Genomic DNA, 21,877 nt, shown 5'->3' on the forward strand with positions numbered 1-21,877 from the left:
TCCGCCCCCCCCCGTTTGGGTCCTCATCCTGCCACCCGGCACCCAGTGCGCAGAGGGGCCCAGGCGTCCTGGGCCGGGTGCTGGGGGGCTGCAGTAGCTCCCCCAGGGAGCGACGGGGTGGTGGTTGGGGGGGGGGTGTTAGGCTTCGTGCCTCAGTTTCCCCCCCACCTCGGGAGGGGGGGCGGACCCCGCCGGTGGCCACCAGGGGGCAGCATGTCCCCGCGTCACCCCCCCTTGCCCAGCTGTGCGGCTCCCCAGCTGTGCGACCCCCTCCCCTCTCCCCCAGATGTGCGGGGCCCCCGATGTGGCTGGGGCCGGGCCGGGGTCCTGCGGGCACCGCTGGGCTCCTCGGCGCTGGGGACACACGAGTGATACTTGGTGGGGGGGGGACACAAGTGGGCAGGAGGCCTGGGGGCTACCTGGGGGTTGCGATCGCCACCCTAACAGTGCCAAGCGGGAGGGGGGGGTCTCAGCCCCCTTCAGTCCAAACTTGGCCCCTTTTTATATTTTACCCCCATGCAAGGCAGTGTTGGGGGGTCTCTCTTCCCTCCGCACCCTGTCTGGGGGGATGGGGAGAGGTTTGGGGAGCAGTCTGGGGGTCTCAGGACCCCTTCCCTCCCTCCTCGCCTGGGTTGGGGGGGGTGTAGGTCTGGCAGGTGGTTTGGAAGGGTCCCCGAGTGGGTCCCCGGCTCACCCAGGGCCCCCGGGCCGGCGCTGGGCTCTGCCGGGCAGCTCTGCCACCGCAGCACCTGCCCTTTCCCTGCCCAGCGCCCTTTACTGGGAGCTGCAGTGGAGGTGGGGGGGAGGAACTGGTGTCCCACAGCCTCCCTGCAACAGCTTCCCGGGGTTTCTGCCTGCCCCGAGCCTTCAAGCTCCCGGATGCCTGGGCCCTTTGCAAGCCACTGAAGCCAGCTGGCAGGATGCAAAGTCCCCGCGGCGGCGGCCGCAGACCGGGCGCCCCGTTGGGCACTTATTAACCAGGCTGCGGCACGGCGGCTCCGCAGCCCTCGGCCGGGGACGGGTTAACGGCGGCGGCGGCGGTGGCGGCGTGGGCAGGGCGGGGAGGCCGTCGTGCAGGCCCTGGCTATTTATTTAGGGATTATTTCATTGCTGGAGTTTGGTTTGCTTTGTTTAGAGGATGTTTCCAACCGCCCCCCCCCGCTAAACCACCTCCAGCGAAAAAACCCCTCCGCGTCGAGCTTCTCCAGCACCATGGTGGATGCCGGAGAGAGACCCCCCCACACACACCCCCAGCTGCATTTGCCCCCTCCCAAGCCCCAAATGGGGCCGAGCACCGAGCTGTGACCCTGGCGGGGGCCCAGCACCCGCTTCACCCCCCCCTCCTCGCCCCAGTGCGGGTAGAGCCGGCTGAGCCGTGCCTCAGTTTCCCCACCGGTGCAGTGGCGGTGGGCAGCCGCGGGCGATGCCAGGACAGAGGAATTCACCTTTGTTTTCTCAGTCTTTTGCCTTTTTTTCTTTTTTTTTTCCGCTTTTTCTCCCCCCCCCCCGCCCCACCTCGCTCGTGAGACCTTGGCGGAGGCCGGGAGCGAGCGCAGGGTGGGGTGCTCCCGCCTGAACATCTGCCGCTGGCTCGCGGCGCTGGCCGGGGCCGCCGGGCTGCCAAAGCCGGCCTCCCGGCGCGCGCCCGCCCTGTTTACCGCTGCCCGAGGGCTCTGATTTTGCAGCGGGGGGGAGGCCGAGGAGCGCTTGGCTTTGCCCACCCCCCCCACCACCCAGTGCTCCCAGTCACCCTACTGGGCATTGCTGCGGCTGCTGAAACGTTTCGCCAGCAGGGCCCAAACCTTGGAAAAATGCATATTCTGCATTTTTTTGCCCCTCCTCCCCCCCAATTCCCACCTCCCCACGGCTTGGCTGAGCAGTTGGTGCCTGGCTGGGGACGCCGACCTCCGTGTGCGTGTCCCCCAGCGCGAGTTGTCCCTGCCCTGTAGCCCTTCCCCGGGACTTCAGAAAGCCCCGGGGGCTACAGACAACCTTGCAAAGAGCCATACATGGAATCAGAGGCTTTTCCCCCTCTTGCTGGATCCCTGTTTAAAGGCAGGACTTGATTGGGACGGGGGGGGGGGGGGGGGCACAGACCGCGTCTGCCGGCGGCGGGACTCGAACCCGCGGCCCGAGGCCGGGGGCGGGAGCCGCGGGCAGCGCTCGGCACCGGCCGCGTCTCCTCCCGGCAGCGCGGCCCCGGCGCTGAGTTTGCAAGGAGAAAACGGCGTTTCCAAGCAACCCAAACAAGCAGGATTTGGAGCAAAACCCGGGGGCTGGTTTTCGCCAAGCGAACAGACAAGCAGGAGCCGGCGCCGGCGTGGGGGATGGGGGCCGGTTGGGGGGCTTTTCCTCCCCTTTTCAGGGTGGTTGAGGCATTTTGCTGCTTCTCGCGGGAGGGGGTTAGAAATCACCGATGTCGACATGAGCAAAAATAGCGGGGTTTGTTCCCAAAAGGCAGCTCTGCTTCCCGGAGCAAAACTGCATCTTCCCCAGCCACCATCCCCTGAGCCTGGTTGCATTTTGCAAGCGGAGCTGGGTGATGCCCGACTCCGGCTCAGCTCTGGGCAGGATCAGGCCCATTTTTTTGGGGGGGGGGGGTCGGTGCTGGGGGCCGCAGTGCCCACGGCCGGTTCCTGGAAGCACCGGTGACACATCGCTCCCGGCCAGGTGCCCCGGGAGAGGCCGCGCCGGGGACCGCGGTGCCGGAAAGCGGCAGCGGCTCTGGGCTCTGGCCAGCGGTGCCAACCGCCAGCGTGTCCCCAGGCTCGCCGGCCGCCCGCCCGGATCCGGCCCCACGTCACCGAGGCGAAGCGCGAGGCACACCGCGGGCCCGCGGTTTCCCCCGGACCTGCCGCCTAATTGCCGGGGAGCGGGGACGCGCGCGGGACCACGTTAACCCCTTGAGGGCTGGGAAACCGCCTTCGTCCCCGGCCCGGAGGAACGGCGCGGTCCTTGGCACGGCCCGTGGGGTCAGGATGTTCCTCTTGGCGATGCCCAGAAATAATAATAATAAAAAAAATCCTCCCGCCCTCCGCGGGAACCCAGCGGCTGGCGCCAGCAGCCGGGATGGTGACGCTAGGTCTGATGTCCCCACCGGCAAAGAGCGGCAGCTGCTTCCCGCACCGCGGCTCGGCCGGGATGCATTTGGGGGAGAGGTGGAGGGATGCTCGGTTGAGCCCCCCCACTTGTCCCCAGCCTTTCCCCATGTCCCCGTTGGCCGTTGCCACCCCACATGTTTTCTCTCCTTGCTCAAGAGAAATGGGAGCAGCCACCTCCGAATGCCGATCCGTGTGGCTCACGGCTTTGCAGGGCTTCCAATCCACCCGTCCATCTGTCCGTCCATCCATCCATCGAAGCCTGGCTGCCTCGGTAGGACCAAGCACCCATCTTGGGGGGGGGAGGGGAATGGAGGTGGCCCAGGCTTTGGTGTCACCATCTTGGTGTCACCCAAAAGGTGCAGCCGAATCGTCCACCCTGAACCTAGGGGTGCTCCACGGGCGTCTGTCCTGCCGGCACCCGTTCCCCAGGCCCGATCTGCCACCACGTCCCGGCTCCTCTGAGCAGCCGCAGGAGTTCTCCGAGGCTTTCCCATCCCTCGTCTTTCCTAAATCCCTCCAGCAACATCCTAGAAGGCTTTTGCCATGCAACAAACCGGGCCAAACCGTCGGAAGGAAATGGCACGAGCCCCGGCACTGGGCAAACCGGGCCGTTGGGCAAACCGGGCCGCGGGGCGCAGGGCTCACCGGTGATGAGCGGCGGCGGGTGACTAATGTCATCACAGTGTGCCCACCCCACGGCGGGGCCTGGGCCGGCCAGCTCCACACCTCCTCCATGCCCCAGGGACGCCTGAACCTGGTGCCACCGCCAGCTGGTGCCACCTACACGTCGGATGTGCCCTGATCTATTGAGCAGGGGCCAACGTCACCGCCGTGAGCTCCGGGTGTTTCCTAAGAAAGCGCGGTTCCTCGCTCGTGGTCTTCCCAGGAGCTCAAGCGAGTGATTAAGGAGATGAATAAGGGAGACACACAAGCATCTGGCCCCCACGGATGGGAGCATATGATCATGAGCTGGTCAGGGGACAGGAGATATGGCCAAAAAAGGCTTCGCCCGGCTCACCCGCCCGCGGCTGGGCAACGTCATGTCGGGCTGTGATAAGAGCTTGGCTTCCAAAAAAGAATAGGGGAACCTGCAGGACGGTGACTTGCTCGTCTGAGTCAAAACTCACGTTGCCTCATGGTCAGCAGGACGTAGCTCCAGGCCTCCGAGAGCCACCAGCTCCCATTTCCCCCAGCGTGGAGCGGCCACCCTGACCTGCTGCCCGGTGCGTGACGCCTGGAGATCACCCGTTTCCGGTGTGTCTCACGGTGACACTTGACCAAGAAGGAAAGGAGGAAATTGTGAAAGGCACCCAGATAGCATCAGCTTTGAGAAACGGCTCGGGCTAGGCTGAGGAAAGCCCCCGTGAGGTGGTTCTCAGGGTATCGCCGGAGCGGGACGCGGGGGAAGTTGACCCTCAGGCAGCATTGGATGTGCCTTCAGCGGAAGGTCTCTTGGGCCCGATTCATCCTTGGGGCAGGAGGTAGAAGCTGGTTGCAAAAAGGTGCAGAAGTAGCAGAAGGAGATGGGAGGAGGAATACGAGCACGGAGACCTTTTGGCCCAAATCCCAACTCTTTTCAGGCGGAAACGCGGCTACGATGTTTCGTGGGAGTTCTAGCTCCCAGCGATCTTCTTGCCTGTGTTTCCACCTGTCAGATGGGATCTCCACTGTGTCCCGACACCCTCCCATCCCGAGGTGGCCACGAATCACAGCTTGGGATGGGAGATGGAGGCCAGGTGGAAACACGGGCCAGCACATCGCAGCAGCGAATCACCCAGTGTCACTTCTGGACTGGAACAGTCAGGGGTTACTGGGACACGGAGCAGCTGAATGGACACAAGTGGCTGGTTTTCCTTGAAAGACAAATATTTTCTGCCAGAAAATAGCATTCTATCAAGAAATACTTAGTATGGAAAATGTTTGACCTTTCCTATTGTTTGGCTTCCAGGGAAGTTGGCCAGAGAATGAAAACAAGTCATCTCTCCTCGTTTTTTTCATCCCCACACGCTTTCTGCTGAACACTGGGGGAGAACCGTGCTCAGATTTTGGGAGTAGCTGTGACCATCTGCCAACCTACAAGTGGCTGAAGGACGTCCTAAAAACGTTCTGCGTAAGCTTTTGGAGAAGAGTCTCCAAATCTCCGAGGACTTGGATACTCCCTCCTCCTTTTTTTTTTCTTTTTTTTTTCCTTTTTTTTTTTTTTTTTTTTGGCATCTCTCCATGTCTCTTGCTATCTACAAGTAGCATGTTGAGGACAAATCTAACGGAACTGGATTCTTCCCAAGCTCGGAGGTCTCCAGTGGCTGCGACGCTGATGGACATAGCTCGCGTTGAAGACAAGGTGAAGGAAAAGCAAACCGGGATGGTTTCTCCAAGAACCTGGAAAACCGTTATTCCCTATGAGATTCCTCACGTGCGGGGGCTCGAGCAGCCAGTAGGGCTGGAGCAAGGTGCTCGGGATGCGATGTCTTCACCAAGCTGGAGGAGGGATGGAGCGGCGCCGCTGAGCGCCTCCGACCCCGAGGGCTGTTGATAGCGTTAATTAATTAATTAGGCTCTGGTAGGAGCCGCCGCGTGGCCGGCGAGGCACAAATCTGGAGGCGCGGGGGGCCTCTGCCGCTCCCCCCTCCTTCGCTTTCCTTTTTTATTATTACGGCTTCGGATTTCTGACTCATCCCGGGCCATGGCCGGGAGGAAACGGGAATAAAAGGGGTCCCCGAAATGTCGTTTTTCGCAGGGACTTTGTGTCGGCTACATAAAAGCTCTCGCGGGGGAGCAGGGAAGCGAGTGAAGCAGCTGGTGTGCGGGGCCGCCCGGGACGCGGAGCCGCTTCGCCTCGCGCCGCTCTCGTTCCTCCGGTGGAGGAAAAGGAAAAATTTCCTCTTTTCATCCAAACCGCAGCTGGTTTTTGGCTTGGAAAACACAGCGCCAGGCCAGGAGCCGGGCGCACGCTGGGAGGGCAGGATGCGGCCTCCCCCCAGCAGCGGAGGCCGCGGCTTGCTTGTCCATCGTGGGGCTCGCTGGGAAGGGGGGTTGTGTGGGGGGGGAAGTAGCCCGGCCCCAAAACCCCAGAGATTTGCCCCAAATCACAGATGTGCCCAGCACCCCGCCGGGCTGCTGAAGCAAGACTTTTCCGTGGTGCTGATGGGACTGGAGAGGGGACACCTGGGGCACGGGTGCTCCAGGGTGTGGGTGCGCCAGGGAGCAGGATCCTCCAGGCCGAGGGTGCTCCGGGGCGAGGGTGCCCTGGGGAGGAGGATGCTCAGGGTGAGGGTGCCCTGGGGGTGAGGGTGCCCTGGGAAGGAGGATGCTCAGAGTGAGGGTGCCCTGGAGGCGAGGGTGTCCTGGGGAGGAGGACGCTCAGGGCAAGGGTGCTCTGGGGACGAGGGTGGCTTAGAGAGGAGGATGCTCGGGACGAGGGTGCCCTGGGGGTGAGGGTGGCCTGAGGAGGAGGATGCTCGGGGTGAGGATGCCCTGGGGGTGAGGGTGCCCTGGGGAGGAGGATGCTCGGGGTGAGGATGCCTTGGGGCGAGGGTGGCCTGAGGAGGAGGATGCTCGGGGTGAGGATGCCCTGGGGGTGAGGGTGCCCTGGGGAGGAGGATGCTCAGAGTGAGGATGCCCTGGGGGTGAGGGTGGCCTGAGGAGGAGGATGCTCGGGGCGAGGGTGCCCTGGGGGCAAGGGTGGCCCGAGGAGGAGGATGCTCAGGGTGAGGATGCCCTGGAGGCGAGGGTGGCCTGAGGAGGAGGATGCTCGGGGCGAGGGTGCCCTGGGGGCAAGGGTGGCCTGAGGAGGAGGATGCTCGGGGCAAGGGTGGCCTGAGGAGGAGGATGCTCGGGGCGAGGGTGCCCTGGGGGCAAGGGTGGCCTGAGGAGGAGGATGCCCAGGGCGAGGATGCCCTGGGGGCGAGGGTGGCCTGAGGAGGAGGATGCTCGGGGCGAGGGTGCCTTGGGGGTGAGGGTGCCCTGGGGAGGAGGATGCTCAGGGTGAGGGTGCCCTGGGGGCGAGGGTGCCCTGGGGAGGAGGATGCTCGGGGTGAGGGTGCCCTGGGGGCGAGGGTGGCCCGGGCTGTTTGGGTGGCCAGTGGGCTCTGACATGCCGAGCGCTTGCTTTTCCTCCTGGGAGCAGTTTCGGCGAGTTCCTCCTCCCCGTTGACCACTGCAGCCGGCGAGTTGCTGGCCCCGGCCGGCTGCCAAAGCTGGGGAGGGAGGGAACGAGGCAGTGGGCAGATCCCTTCTCCTCGGCTCCGGTCCCCTCCGCCGGCCAAGCGTGACTCAGCAGCGAAGCCTCGCTGGAATGTGCGAAAACTGAAGGAAACGGCCCCAAAGCTGCAACCTTCCCCCGGGCGGGGTGAGCTGCAGCCCCGGATCGCCGATCTGGCCGCCCCGGTGCCGTGAACTGCAGCCACCTGCCCCAGCAGAGCCGGGCACGGGGCCCAGGCGTCCGGGCAGCCCGGGGCGCTGCGCCCAGGCGGCATCGCTCCTGCCGCTGGCACGAGCCCGTCCCCGAGGCGGCGGGAAGGCGACGAGCAGGCGCGTCGCCCACGCCGGGGAGGCTGAGTTCATCCCCCCACCCCCCGCCGCACCGGTGCTCCGCCGGCGGAAATCCCCCGCCAGCCTGCCCAGCACCCCCGGCCGGAGCCGGCCCACGCGGGGCCGGGGCTGGGACGCCGCAGGCGCTGAGCACCACTCGGCGCCGCTTGGCTTTTCCAGGGAGGGGGCAGAAGCGCTCGGCCGGTGCTCAGCACCGGGTGACGCTGGGCTCTGCTGGGCACCGGCTGCCGGCGGGTGACCCTGGGGTGGCGGAGGGTAAATTTGCCTCCCCGGCTCGGCAGAGGGTTGCTGGGGGTGATGAAGAGGAGGATGTCGGGCTCCCATCATCTCCCATGGTCTCCCATCAGCTCTCATCCTGTCCCATCACCTCCCACCCTCTCCCACCATCTCCCATGGTCTCCCATCGGCTCTCATCCTGTCCCATCACCTCCCACCCTCTCCCACCATCTCCCATGGTCTCCCATCAGCTCTCATCCTGTCCCATCATCTCATCTCCCACTCTCTCCCATCATCTTCTATCCTCTCCCATCATCTCCCACCCTCTCCCATCATGTCTCCTCCTGTCCTGTCCTCTCCCATCGTCTCCCCACCTCTCCCCATCCCTTTTTAGCAGGGGCAATTCTCTGTTTTGGGGCTCTTTGGGGGCACTAAGGGGCTGGGAGCCCCGCAGAGCCCAGCCAGGGGCTCGGAGCAGGTTCTGGGTTCGGGGCTGGAGCCGGGCTCTGGCGGCAGCTCCCGGGAGCGGGAGCATCGGTGGAGGCGCCGAGCGCGGTTTTGGCTCTGCCAGCTGAACCTGCCGCTGGCTGGCGGCCCGCTGCTCCGCGGCGCTGGCGGATTAACCTGCGACCGCGGAAAAACCGCCGGTTGCCGGCTCCAGCCCCGGCATAAACTCGCTCGGGGTGCTGGTGTCCCATCCCCATTCCTGTCCCCAGGCTGCTTCGTGCTCATGGGGAAAGTTATTTTCTTTTTTTCCTTTTTTTTTTTTTTTTTTTTTTTTTTTTGCTGTTTGGTTTTCCTTCTCCGCACTGGAATTTCCCTCCGTGCGCTCACTGCTCGGCTTGGCGATCGCGGCACTGGCTCGAGCCGCCGCTCTCGCGCCTGCCCGGCCCCACCGCTCCTCGCTGAATCCCGCCTTTCCCGCGGGACCCGAATCCCGGCTCCGGAGCGGAGGCCACGACACGTGCGGAAAACGGCCGCTGCTGTCCCCCACCCCCCCAGCCCCATCCCAACCACCCCTGCACCCACGGGAGCAGGTCGTGGCCGGGGCGGGGGGTACCCCTGCTCCACTCGCCCTCGCGGCCGGCGGAGCCGCGCTGACTCCCCCAGGAAAAGCCGGGGCGAAAGGTTATTTTTAAATAAACCTGCGTTTCCTCTCCTCCTTCCTATGCCGGGGGCGCGTGGCGGTGAGGTCATGGAGAGCCCGGGCTTCCGGACGCGCTTCCAGCTCCGCGCAGCCGCCCCGCCGGGCGCCGCTCGCGGCGGCGCTTGGCCGGGCTCCTCGGCCCCGCGGCCCGCGGGCTTTCCCAGGGCAGCGGCTCCGCGCCGCGGCTTGGGGACGGAAAATCAGAGCCAGATGTGGTTTAGCTGCTGCTCGGCCGAGCCGAGCCGAGCCGAGCCGAGCCCGGGCCCGGGAAGGGTTTGGGGCCGGGAATGCCGGAGGGGACAAGCGCCGTCGTCCCCTCTGCTCCGGGCTGGGCGGCAGCGCTTGAGCGAGGACGCGGATTTTAACAGCTCCGAACCTGGAGAAGGCGCGAGCCGAGCAGTGCTGAGCGCCGCAGCGGGCTCAGCACCGTCCCTCGCCGGTGCCCAGGGTCCCCGGCAGCAGCGCCTCTCCGCCCCCCGACCCGGATTGCTATCGGGGTGCAAGGATGGCAGCGGGGGGGGGGATCCCCGGCAGTGTGTCCCCCCCACACTCTACCCCCCCCGGTCCGGCACCGTCCGCCGCGGCTCCCCGCGCCACGAGCATGGGCGGAGGCGCAGCGCCGCGGGCCAAGATGCATCAGCCTGTGTTTTCCTGCGGCCGAAGGTTGTTTTCCCCGGGCCGGCGATGATACAACGCTCTTGGCGGAGGGGCACGGCGCCGCGGCGCGGGGGGAGGCTGAGCCGGGCCGAGGAGCCGGCGCCGGCCGAGGCCGGGCGCGCTCGCCGCGCGCGTGGCGGGTGTTATTATTATTATTATTATTTTTTTTTTTTTTTGCAATCTTTCACACCATGTTGCAATGGGGTGGGGGGGAGATGCGTCGAGCAACGGATGACTGCATCCGCCCGTCCGCCCGTCCGTCCGTCCCTCGGGCGGCCCGCGGACACCTGACTCTCAGAGCGCGACCAGTCGCTGATGTAAACGGCTCTGGCTGCGGATAAACAACCGGCCCCGGCGGGGAGGACAAACAGCTCCTCTGTTTGCCGCTTCTCCCGCTCCGGCAGCCGTCGGATCCCAAAGACAGGGATGCCGGGGGGCGGGAGAGGGGAGTTCTCCAGCTTGCAGCCCTGGAGGTGGAAATCCCAGCTATGGGAGGGGGGGAAAAGCTGGGAATAGAGTGGTGGAAAGCGGAGGGGAAAGAGCCTGGAGGTGTCACTGTCGCGGCCAGAGGCGCCCCGGCTCCGGCAGGGTGGAAACCGGGCCGGCTCAGGAGCCTTCCCATGGGGATTTCCAGCCGGGAGCCTCGGCGCCCGCCTCCACCCCGGGGGCCCCGCTGCTCTGCCCCGGGGGCCGCCGGCATCCCGGCTTGGAGGGGGGAATGAATCTGCCCTCTGCTCGTTTGGGAAGGGCAGAGCGGAGCGCGAAGCAGAGCCCGAGCCGCCGGGCGAGGATCTCCCGTGCCGCCGGTGAATCACTGGTGAAGCAGCTGATTAAGAGCGCGCAGCACTTTCCTGCCGGAAATCACTTTCTCTGTGGCGCGGCGAGCCCGAGGCCGGGTTTTCGGGGTGAGCCCGAGGCCGGGTTTTCGGGACGGGAAGGTGGCTCCCACCAGCCGCCTTTCCAAATCCCACCCCCCCCCTCGCTCCCGGCACCTCTAAATTTGGCATCGCTAAGAGCTGCCACCGCTGTGCCAGTGCTACTCCTGCTCCCCCTGCCCCCAAACCCCAGCTCCGTGCGGAGGGCGGGGAAGAGGGACCGAACCGCTCCCGGGGCCGAACCACTCCGGAGGCCAAAACACTCCGGAGGCCAAAACGCTCCGGAGGCTGTTTCTATTTTGGCCCCATGACTCAGGGATTTCGGCAGGTTTGGGGAGGGGGGGGGAGGAGAGGAAAAGCCGCTCGGCTGCCGAAGGCGAAGGGCCGGCCGCTGGCCGGCGCGCGCGTGCTCCCGGCGGCGCGGCGACAACCGTCCCGTGACTCTCGGCCGTGACACTTTTCCGGTTGCTTGCAGGCGGGAGGGGGGCTCGAGCGCGCTGGAGATAAGCGGGGAGCGTGGCTGGGGCAGCCACGGGAAAGGGGCCCCGCGCGGGGCCCCGTGAGTCACCCCGCGGCCCCGCGTCACCCGCGGGTGCTCGCCCCGGCGCCCTGCCGCCGGCCACCCTCCGAGGACAGCTCATCCTGCCGCGGCTCCAGTGGAAAATGTGCATAAAGCTCGGGGCAGTGCTGGGCACAGGGGAAAGGTTTTTTTTGGGGGGGGGGTGCAAGCTGTTTCGAACCCCGGCATCCTTCCCCCTCCGTTGTTGCCATTCAGCCAGGCGCAGGGGGCGAGGGCCACCCGTGTGCGCCCGCGTCCCCCCAGGCAGGCACCCGCTCGGCCGCGGCGGCCGTCACCGGCCCGGCAGCCGGCTCCGCTCGCCGCTTCCCCATTCGGGCGACGGCTGCTTTGCGAGGAAACTGGCTGCCTCCGAGCGAACAGCAAACAGGAAAACCTCCGAAAGCAGAGAAACGGCACGGAAACGCGGCTCGTTGCATCATGCAAGCGCCGTGTAACGCCGGCGGCACTTCTGTCTCCCTTCGGGTGGCAAATGATCCCCCCCCCCCGCCCCGTCTCCCATGCCATGGCAAACGAGCCGGGCTCCCCGAGCCGCGCGAGCCCCCGTGTGCACACGGAGCTGCTGGCGCACACGTGGAGCCTCTCATGCACGCGCGCGTCCGCTCACGCACGCTCGCTCGACCAAATCCGCCCGCGCCCGCGCGCATCCTTGCACGCACGCCCGTGCGCACAGATCCATTCCTGCACACGCGCGAACGTGGAGCCGTTCACGCACGCCCCCCGCGAACAGAGCTGTTCGTGCACGCATGGATGTTTGCACGCACGGATGTTTGCACACATGCACGGATGATTGCACGCACACACGGAGGCATTCACGCACACGCGTGCCCAGGGATGTACACGCGCGCCTCCCGGCTGTGCCCGCTCTCCGCTCACAGCCCTGCCCAGCATCGGCGAAGCGGCCATGGGAGCCCGAAGCAGCCGCTGCAGGAACGCCCCGAGTTTTCCGGTTAGCCCTGTTACCCGGATAGCGCCATCCCGGGCCGGCCGGCAGGCCCCGAGGCCGCCTCGCCGCACTCCTCCCGAGCGCGCCCGCCGTCCGGCCGAGCGAGCCGCGGCGCGGCCGCAACCGCAGCGCCCTGCGCGCCGCCCGGCCCGGCCGCTCCTGCAGCCCCCCGCGCTGCAGGAATGCTGCTCGAGGGCATTTTTGCCGCGGTGGATTGCAGACCGCGGGGGTTCACGGAGCGCAGGCCCGTTTACCGGCAGGAGCAGCCCTTTGGCTGCTAGGAACGGGGCACGTGCTGCGAAGAGGAAAGTTATTAAACCAGCGCAAGATTTTTTCTGCAGGACAACTCCTGGTACGGATTTAGGATTAAGGTACAAAGTTGCTTCGCATTTTGCAGTGCCAAAATGCGTTTGAGACACTGCGGCTAAAGCAGCTGCGAGGGGCTGCGGCCGCAGCTTGCGGCGGAGGCTCGGCGCAGCAGCCAGCCCCAGCGGCCGGCGGCGTCCCCGGCGAGCGGCGCTGCTTCCAGGGCAAAAGGGATTTTATTTATTATTTTTTTTTTTAAGGAAAAGAGCTGGGCCTGGATGGCTAACGCAGCCATGCACGCCTCTGCACCGGCGTGCAGGGAGGAGGTGTGCGTGCACGCGTGTGCACGGGTGTGTGCTCGCGTAGGTAAGCGCGTGCGCTTTCCACTGCCTCCGTGCCCGCGTGGGGTAACCGCGTGCGTGCGCACGCTCGTGCGCACGGGTGTGTATATGTGCGGGAACGGACCTACATGGGTGTGCAGGCACGTGGGGAACGCACGTGGACGCGTGCACCCATGTGCATGTGCATGGGGTGCGTGTATGCGCACGTACACCTGTGGGTGTGCACGTGCACGGCGTACGTGCACGTGGCGGAGTGTGCACGGCGGTGTGTGCGTGCACGGCGCTGTGCACACCTGTACATGCATGTGCGCAGGCAGGGTACATGTGCACACGCGTGCCCATGGACGTGCGTGCGCGGCTGCACATGCCGTGCGTCCGTGCGTGCATGTGTGCGGGGTGCGAGGAGCCAGAGGTGTGCACGCACACACGCGCGTGTGCGCTGCGAGTGCCACGCGCCCGCCGAGCCGAACCGAACTGAACCAAGCCGAGCCGAATTCAGGTTGAGCCGAGCCAAGCGGAGCTGAGCCGAGCGGAGCTGAGCGCAGTCAGACCCGGAGCAGCCGCCGCGAGCTGTGCTGATCCGCTCTGAACTAATCCGGGCCGATCCGAGCCGTGCCGAACGGAGCGAAAGTGAGCCGGCCGGAGCCGAGGCGAGCGGCTCGGCGGCGAGCGGGGCCGCGCGGGGCCTGGCCCGCCGCCAGCCCTTTCTCATAAACCACATGCTGCCGCGGCGCTATAAAGGGCAGCGCGGCGGCAGCGGCGGCTCAGCCCGGCCCCGCTCGCCGCCCCGTCCGCACGGCGCCCCGGCAGCCCCCATGGCCCGCTCCGGAGCCGAGGTACGGCGCCCCGCTCCGCCGCGCTGCCCCTCGCCCGCTGCCGGCGTCGCTGCCCGCGCACGCCCGCCGCCACCGGGGCCGCCGCGGGGGTCCGGCCGTGTCCCCCCCCTCCCCCCCCCCCGCTGCCGCCGCCGCCACCTCGGTGCAGCCCCCCCCCCCCCCAACCTCCCCCCTCCCACCTGTGCTGGCAGCGCGGTGCCCCCGGCTCCGGACCTCCCGCCGGGGTGGGGGGGGTGGGGGGCACCCGCTGCTGGGGGCACCCAGGGTGGTGGGGGGACAGGCACTGGTGTGGGGGGGGGTCAGCATAGGTGGGGGGGCACCTAGCCCTGGGGGCTCAGGCACCCGGTAAGGGTGGAGGGAGCACTGAGCATCGGGGGGGCACCCAGTGTAGGGGAGGGGGGTCAGGCACCCAGCATGGAGGGGGCACCCAGCCTTGGGGGGGGGGGGGAGTGCAGCCGGTATGGGTGCAGCTGGCCCTCGGTGGGGGGGACGACGACGATGACATCAGGCCGCCTGCACGGAGGGGACACGCTGCATAGGGGACACCCGGTGTGGGGCTGGGGGGCAGGCACCCCGCCGGCCCCCGGGGCACCCGGAGGGGTGCCGCGCGCCGTCTCCCCCACGGCCGGCACGGCACGGCGCGGCGCGGCGCGGCACGGCGGGGTGAGGCTGCAGCCGGCCGCGGCTCCGCCGCTCCGCGGTGGCCCGGCCGGCATCTGCTCTTTCACAAGACGGGAGAATTTCTGGGCTCCCTCCAAGGGAAATTCCCCCCCCTCCACCGCCACCTCCACCCCCAACCGCCCGGCACCAGGAGACTCTCTCGGCGCCGGCGGAGAGCGCGGCCGCGGGATCCTCCCGCCGGAGGGTTTTAACCCCGCGCTCCGGCTCCGGGCGATTCGGCCCCGGGGTCGCGCCGGGATCCGGGCGCTCCGCCGGGATCGGCGGGCGGGAGGGGAGTTTGGGGCGACGCCAGCGCTGCCGCCCGCAAAGAGCCCCCCGGAGGCTGGGGGCGGGGGGGGGGGGGATCCGGCGGAGGGGGAGACGATTCCGGCCGGGATGGGGAGTCAGCGTGTCCGATTGCTCCCAGGAGCTAGGGAGGAGGAGGAGGAGGAGGAGAAGGAGAAGGAGGAGGAAGAAACTGCAGGAGAGGCAGAAATGGTGCGGGAGCGGCGGAGCGCCGCGCGGGGAAAGCGGGGGCGCCGCTGGAGCCCGGGTCCCGGCGAGAGTCATGTCCGGGCTTGTGCGGACCAGCCCTCGGCCCAGCGAATTCCCCGCTGCCCCGGCGCTCCCCCCTTAAAAAATATAACTATAATAATACTAAATAAATCGGGAGAGGGGCGGGGCGGGGGAGGCGGCGGGGTTAACTCGCGCGGTGGATGCTGCGACCCGTTGCTCTCCCGCACCCAGGTGTGCCTGCTCCGCTGCACCCTGCTCTCGTCCCTCCTCTTCCTCCTCGTCTGCAGCATCCATGAGACGGAGCAGAACAGCTACTGCCAGCAGATCATCACCCAGGATCACCTGGCCGAGCTGCAGGAGCTGGTGAGTGCCCGCGCCGCCGCGGAGCGTCGCCCACCCGGGCGCCGGTGCCCGAGCGCCCGCGGGTGCCCCGGCCGGCGCGGCGCCGGGCCTTTTGCGAGGAGGAAGGCCGCGGCGGGGAGGAAGAAACGGCAGCCGGCCGGAGGGGCCGGAGCGGGAGAAACGGGGCGGCGGGCGCCCGCGGGGACGCACGGCCGGGAGCCGGGGCCGGCCGCGGCGGCGACGCAGGGGTTAACGGCGAGGAATCCGCCTGCATTCCTGAGTCCAGCTGCTTGCCTGGAAGCTGGGCCACCGCCACCGCCGCCACCGGGGCCGCGGGCGGGCGGCGAGGGGCGCCGGCGGGGCCGGGGCCGCGGGCGCCTTCGCCCCGCGCGGCTCGGCCGCGGCTCCCGCCGCCGGGCCCGGCGGAAACCCCCGGTTCCCGCGGCGCGGCCCGGCCGGCCGGCAGCGAGCTCGCATCCGCCCGGAGAGCGGGAGCTACCCGCCTGCGGTCCCGGTGCCGGCGGGAGAAAGCGAAACTAGGGATGCATACGGATTTTTTATATATATATATATATACACATATATATACATTTGTTTTTACTGCGGCGGAGGCCGCGCAGCGCCGCTCGCCCTTCGGCTGCGGGGGCGGCCGCCGGAGAGGCGGCGCTGGCGCACTTCGAGTCCGCGCCGAGCGCCCGGCCCCGGCTCCGGCCCCGCCGGCGGCGATCGGCAGCGGGCGCCCGTTGCGGGGTGGGTGGGTGGTGGTGATGGGGGGGGGGTTACGGGGACGGCGCAGGTTTGGAGGAAAGCTGCGGTTTGCCCGCCCGGAGGTTGCAAGCCCCCTCGCCCCCCGGCGCCGCGCGGGGCCGTGCGGGGGGGACGGGGGGGGGGGGGGGGGGACCGGCCCTCACCGCAGCCCCGCCGGATAACGGAGCGATTGTTTCCGGGCCGCCGCGGCTCTGGGATGCAGTCGCGCTCCCGGCCTCGGAGGAGGGGTTTCTTCGGGACCGGGTGGGTTTTGTTTTTGGCTGAGGTTTCGCCCTTCTCTCCTTTTTTTCTGCCTTTGGAAACCTGGGGGTCCGCGGGAGCCCGGTGTCGCACAAAGCACCGACGCCGGATGCGTCTCGGCCGCGGAGCGGGAAGCTCTTCCCCCCCCCCCCCCACAACAAGGTTGTGCGTGGCCGGAGCAAAAAGCGGAGGCCGGTCCCTTAGTCTCCCGCGCTGGCGGCAGGGTGCGAGCGGGTGCTGCTTGGGGCTGCGCCGGGAGAGCCGCTCTCTCCCGTTCGCAGGGCTGGGCTGCACCGGCGCGGCGGGAGGAAGACGAGGGTTGGCCTGGGAGGGGAGGCTGGGAGTCCCCGGTGCTGGCGGCATGCGCGCCGGGAGGGGGGAACGAGCGGGAGCTCCGGGCCTCGGCCCGCTGCAGGTTGCACCTTTGGGAAGCGTCTGCGCAGCGGGGAGGAGGAGGAGGAGGAGGAGGAGGAAGCAGGGGCTGGAGGCGCGGTGTGGCCGGGGCTGCTCGGCTCCGGGCTCGGTGGGGGCACCCGTGCCGGCTCCAGCGCCCCTTCCCGGCCGTGACGCCCCGCTTGCCCTTGCAGGCGGACACCCAGATGCAGCACCCGGGCAGGGTCTCCTTCACCTTCATCGACAAGGTGCAGCTGGTGAGTGGCCATCCGTATTGGGGGGCAGCTCTCCCCCCCCGCCCCCATCTCCCTTTTCCTGTCACCCCTACCCCTGCTTGGCGGGAGACGGCACGCACGCGGTGGCCCGGAGCGCCCTGTCCCGGCTGCACTGGGCTGCTGGAGCTTTGGGCTCGGCCCAGGCGCTTTCGCAGCTCCGTGCCTCAGTTTCCCGAGAGCGGCAGCGCTGCCTCGGCCCCGCCGGTGCCCTGTTTCGTGATGGTTGTCGGGGGGGGGGGTCTCTGCCCTGCCAGGACGACCCCATTTGCTACGTGAAAGCCGCCTTTCCCCTGCTGGGGGAGATCCTGGAGAAGACGGAGTTCAAGGAGAACTCGTCCAACGCCAAGAAGCTGCGCACGGTGCGTCGCATGTACAGGCGCATCGACGAGAACGTGGACCCCTGCATCCGGGACGAGGACGACGAGGAGCGAGAGGTACGGGTGCCCCCGGCCCCCTCGGAGCCCGAGGATGGGCGCACGGCGAGCCAGGCGCCGCTGAGCCCCCCGCCCGGCTCTTCCCGCAGCTCTCGCAGAAGTGTTTCCGCGAGTTCGCCACGTCCCCCTACGAGATGCTGGCGCTGGTGAAGCAGTTCTTCCACGACCTCGACGCGCTGCTGCAGACCCAGGAGACCTTCGCGAAGGACTGCAGCCACGTCTATCGGAAGAGGTGCCCAGAGCCCGAGCAAAGCAGCTCCCCTTCCTCCTCCTCCTCGCCAGGTAAGACGTCCACGTCCGGCGAACCCCCCACGCCTGCATGATGCAGCTTCCCGGCCACGCGTCTCCCTTCTCCGTCAGCGTCTCTGGTGGAGAGACGGGTGTCTCTCCACCCATCCGGCACCCGTCTGGCCGCGCGCGGGCAAGCTGGGCGCCCTGGCGCGGATGCCCCAGAGAAGGGGCCGAGCATCCCGGGAGGCACGGGGCTCCGGCCGGCGAGGGGAGCCGAGCGGCAAGGCTGGAGGCAACTCCATCAGCCCACCTGGAGGCATCTGCCTTAGTTTTCCTTTTCCTTCTCTTTTTTTTTGGGGGGCTCCTCTGTCCCACGTCCAGCCCCGCTTGCTGCTGCCTCTCATCTCTGCTCGCCCCCAGCTGCTCCCCGCCGCTCCGGGAGGTTGCTCACCCGCCGGCCCTCTCTTCTCTCTGCTTCTTGCAGGTGTGGGGACAGATCCTGACGGCACTGGCCTGTCCCCAGCCCTCCCTTCCGCCACCCAGCCCTCCCTCTCTGCCGGCACCCCCGCGGGCCGGCTAGCGGCGGCCGCTCGCCCCCGAGCCCATTACGGCCTCCCGCCCGCCGGTGGAGCCAGCGGCGGCCCGGCTCAGCCGCCCGCCGGCACGGACGGCGGCTCGGGCACCGAGGAGGCGGCGGGCGCCTGGCCGGGGGAGCCGGCGGCGGTGCCGGCGCTTCGCGGCACGCAGCGGCCAGCTCCAGGCGTGGGCGCCGAACCGCTTCCGGATCCGCCCGGGACCGTCGGGCTGGCGGCTGAGGACGTCTCCATCCCGCCCCGGGATGCGGGATCGGCGCGGAGGGGTCCCCGGGCGACCGAAGCGGGGGCAGCGCCGGCGGAGCGCCCCGGAGCCGCCGTGCTCCCGGAGCCGGCCGCCTCGGCCCGTTCGCCGGCGGAGACGCCCGAGCCCGGCGCGCAGCTCCGTTTCTCCAGGATGGCCGAGCCGCCGGAGCGGCCGGGCGGGCGGCGCGGGGGCTGGCAGCCGAGCCGGCTGCTGCGAGAGCCCCAGGGCGCCGGGCCCAGCCTTGACTCCCGCTTTGTTCCGAGCGCAGAGCAGCGCAGGAAGGAGCCAAAAAGCCCCGAGAGCCGCCGGCAGCCGCTGCCGTACGTCGCGGCGGCCAGCGTCGTGGCCGTCTTGCTGGCCGTGGGCGGGCTGCTCTTCTACAAGTACAAGTGCAGGGTAAGGGACGCCTCGACCCCCAGGGAGCAGAGGAAAAAAAAAGGGGGGGACGAGCTCCGCGGCGCCGGCCCGGCTTCCTCCCCCTGCCCGGCCTCCGGGCCCCCCTTGGGCTCCGGGGCTTTGGGGCTGCTTGCGGGGTCGGGCCGGCGAGCGGGGTGGCGGGACGCTTGGGGGATTGTATGATTAATATTAATAATATTCTTATTAACAATGTTGTTATTATTTTCGTTATTATTATTACCATTATCATCATCATTATTATTATTATTACTATTATTATTATTAATATTATTAATTTCTGCCCCTGGCTCAAGTCTGCCTTCGACCGCTGTGGGTGGGAGCAGCGGCCCCGTCCTGGCTGCGCCGGCGGCTCCTCGGGCAGGAGGCTGGGGGTGTGGGGGGGGCGCACACACGCGCACGGAGCCTTCCTCCCGCCTCATCCCTCTTCCCTTCCATCGTCTTCCCCTCCTCCAGGTGCTGGAGCGGCGGCTGGATGAGAGCGAGCGCGACCCGGAGGAGCCGGAGAGAAGGTGGGCTCGCAGGCGGCGCGTCCCCGGGGCGGAGCGGAGGGTTTGGGGGGGGAGGATGAGGGACCCCCCCCCCGAGGCGTCCCCGCTCCCTAAAGCTGCTCTCGGCTTCGCTCTGCAGGGCGCTGCGGGCAGCCCGGGACGGCGCGGAGCTGGAGATGCCGGAGCTATGAGGTGAGGAAGCCGCGCCGGGCTGGCACGGTGATTTTTTTTTTTGTTTTTCGCGAGCGGGGAAAATCCGTTCTTTATTTTCCCCGATGGGTTTTCATGGATCCGCTCGGCCGGAGCTCAGTGCCTCCCGCTCCGCGTTTCTCCCCAGGGTCCGAGGCGGGACGTGAAGCTGCTCGGGGGCCGCACGGAGCCCGGCGGACGCTCCCGGCGGCGGCGGCGGCGGTGATGCTCGCCCGCTCGCCCCGCTTCGCCCCGTGCCGGCGGCGAGAGAAACCAGCGGGGCCGGAGGCAAAAAACAAGCAAAATAACCCAGCCAAACCAACCCCCCCCCAAAACCCCCAAATAGCGGCCCCCGCACCCCCCCCAAACCTAGCGGGAAAGGACAAGCGGACGGCGCCGGCGGCCGGGAGACGTCGGGCCGGCTCCGAAGGGCTCGGCGGCGGCGGCGGAGACGGCCGGGGTGCTCCGGAGGCGCCGCGGGAACGAGCTCTCTGGCCCCCCCCCGCCCCAACGCACCGCACGCGCACTGTGAATATTTAAAGCCCCGCGGCGGCGTCCGGGCGTCCGTCCCGCCGGCGCCCGGCGGTGCCAGGTACCCGAGCTGGATGGCGGCTCCGGGCGGGAAGAGCCGAGGCCGGGAGGCGCCAGCCCCGGAGCCCGCGCAGGACTCGGGCCGCCCCCGAATGTGAAGTTTGGCCCACGCCGCTCTTGGGTTTCGAAGGATTTTTTTTTTTTTTTAATATATATATATATATATACAGCGGAGAATACGTGGACAGACCAAATTTTTCTTTCTTTTTTAAAAAGAAAGCATTAATACTAATTTTGATATGCGTATTTATGGCCGCGCGGCTCAGGCCGGCTGCGGGCGCGAGCCCCTGGGCTCGGCGGCGATTTGCGCCGGGGGCGGCGTTCCCGCGGCCCCCGGCGGAGCCTCCCGCTTTGCTGGGGACGGTTTCATTTTGCCTTCTTTGTGGGTTCTTTCTTTTTTTTTTTTTTCCCCTTTATTTTTTTTCCTTTATTTTTTTTTTTACATGAAGAGGAGTCAAATTATTTTATACATTTTTTTTTAAAAAAAAGTCTATTTAAAAAAGAAATAGAAAACAGCTTGTATATTTAATATTAATAATAAACGCGGACGTGTAGCACTTTGTAATGAGGGAGCCGGTTTGGCGTGTGCGGCGCGTGCGGGTCGTCCTGCCCCCCCCCCCAGGCTTGGGGGACGCCACGAGGGTCCCGAAATGGGTGCACAGGGCGGGGGGGGGGGGCAGGGAAGCAGCTGCTTCGAGCCGAGCCCGGCACCGCTCTCCCCAAGGCTTCCTGGGGCTGCTCCGGTTTGGAAAGGCAGAGCCTGAAGAGCTATTTCCGCCGGCTCCGGAGCAGGGAGGCTAAATCCCTTTTTCCGTCTGCCTCCCCTCCGCGGTTCCCCCCCCTCCCCGTGCCGGTGCAAGGGGGCTTCGCCGCTGCGCCCGTGCTCCGGCGGTGCCGGGCTCCGGAGCCGGGATTGCGGCAGTGGGGGGGGGGGGGGAAGGGGTCCCGGGCAGGGCAGGATGCGGCCCCGCGCGGGGCCGGGGCCGTGTTTGCTGACAAGCAGGATTCCTCGAGGAAAGCATCCCGCCGGCTCCGGCCGGCCGCTGACTCAGCCCAGCCCTTCCTCTCCCCAGCCGGGGCTTTCCCAGCTCCTCTTCCCAGGGAAGTGGGACCTATATATATCCCTCTGGCTCCGGGCCACAGCCCCTATGGTCGTTTCGGGGGGAGGGTGGGGGGTGTTTGGGGTCAGCGCCAGCGCTCGGGCGTCCGGGGTGTCCAGGCGCTGGTGGCGAGCCGGGACAGGTGAGCCGGCCCCACGGGCCCCCCGGCTGCGCCCGCACCCTCGGAAGCCCGGCCGGCCGGCAGCGCCGGCCCGAGGCTGCGGGTGGCCCAGTGGCTTTTCACGCGGTCGGGAGAGGGTGTTAACTCTGGAGCTGAGCAATGGTGGGGCCGTGAGTGGAGCTGAGTGCTTTGGTAGAGCTCAGAGGAAGAGAAGCGGGCAGCACAGTGGCTTTTCGTACTATCTGGAGAGAGTGTTGACTCTGGAGCGGAATGATGGTGGGGTGGCTTCCTGGCACATGGAAAGCGGCTCCCTGTGGCCGAGCGGCGATTCCTCGTGTGTGCAGGGGGAACCGCGTCCGCAGGCAGCCGGGCGGCTCAACGGGCCTCCGGGCCACTGCGTGCAAGCGGGTGCTGGGGGGGGTGATGGTGGTGAGGAAGGTCGTTAACACCGATGCTAATTAGCACCACTGCCGGGGCCTGGGGATGCTCCGGTGCCAGTTGGCCTGTCCCGGGAGGCCGTTTCGGGGCACCAGCCCCCCCGGGGGTTTGCCGGTGTCGCGGGGGTCCAGCTGCCCTGCTCCCGTCCCCCCTCCCCACCGGTGCCAAGGGGCTCGGCGCCCCCCCGCCCCTGGCCACCCTGGTGCCACCGGTGCCCGTGGCACCTTCCCGGCCGGGACGCTGCTCCGGCAAGAGCCCGGGCTGGAATGGGGGGGGGGGGC

The 21,877-nt window shown here is 67.7% G+C and overlaps 3 protein-coding genes across 6 annotated transcripts in view; 2 read left to right on the plus strand and 1 right to left on the minus strand.

Moving 5' to 3' along the window:
• SORT1 (sortilin 1) overlaps positions 1-21,877 on the minus strand; it is a 222,261-nt gene that overhangs the window by 123,638 nt on the left and 76,746 nt on the right. The gene's annotated exons all lie outside the window — the stretch shown is intronic.
• On the plus strand, positions 2,918-5,754 carry LOC134150902 (uncharacterized). Of its 2 annotated transcripts, XM_062595066.1 has the most exons (3): positions 2,918-3,372; positions 4,248-4,324; positions 5,050-5,754. In XM_062595066.1, exons 1-3 carry the CDS (start codon positions 2,979-2,981, stop codon positions 5,632-5,634), a joined length of 1,056 nt encoding a protein of 351 aa, XP_062451050.1. In that variant the 5' UTR covers positions 2,918-2,978; the 3' UTR covers positions 5,635-5,754. The 2 variants fall into 2 exon arrangements, with proteins under 2 accessions (XP_062451050.1, XP_062451051.1); XM_062595067.1 differs by having other exon boundaries at positions 3,458-5,754.
• Positions 13,492-20,487, plus strand: CSF1 (colony stimulating factor 1). 3 transcript variants are annotated; one of them, XM_062595001.1, is made up of 9 exons: positions 13,492-13,553; positions 14,961-15,092; positions 16,667-16,729; positions 17,002-17,181; positions 17,271-17,463; positions 17,897-18,648; positions 19,123-19,178; positions 19,297-19,349; positions 19,495-20,487. In XM_062595001.1, the coding sequence occupies exons 1-8, from the start codon at positions 13,533-13,535 to the stop codon at positions 19,346-19,348; spliced, it is 1,449 nt and encodes a 482-aa protein (XP_062450985.1). In that variant the 5' UTR covers positions 13,492-13,532; the 3' UTR covers position 19,349; positions 19,495-20,487. The 3 variants fall into 3 exon arrangements, with proteins under 3 accessions (XP_062450985.1, XP_062450986.1, XP_062450984.1); XM_062595002.1 differs by lacking the exon at positions 13,492-13,553 and adding an exon at positions 14,618-14,711; XM_062595000.1 differs by lacking the exon at positions 13,492-13,553 and having other exon boundaries at positions 14,618-15,092.

The sequence above is a fragment of the Rhea pennata genome, chromosome 25 (assembly GCF_028389875.1).
Source record: "Rhea pennata isolate bPtePen1 chromosome 25, bPtePen1.pri, whole genome shotgun sequence".
NCBI lineage: Eukaryota > Metazoa > Chordata > Aves > Rheiformes > Rheidae > Rhea > Rhea pennata.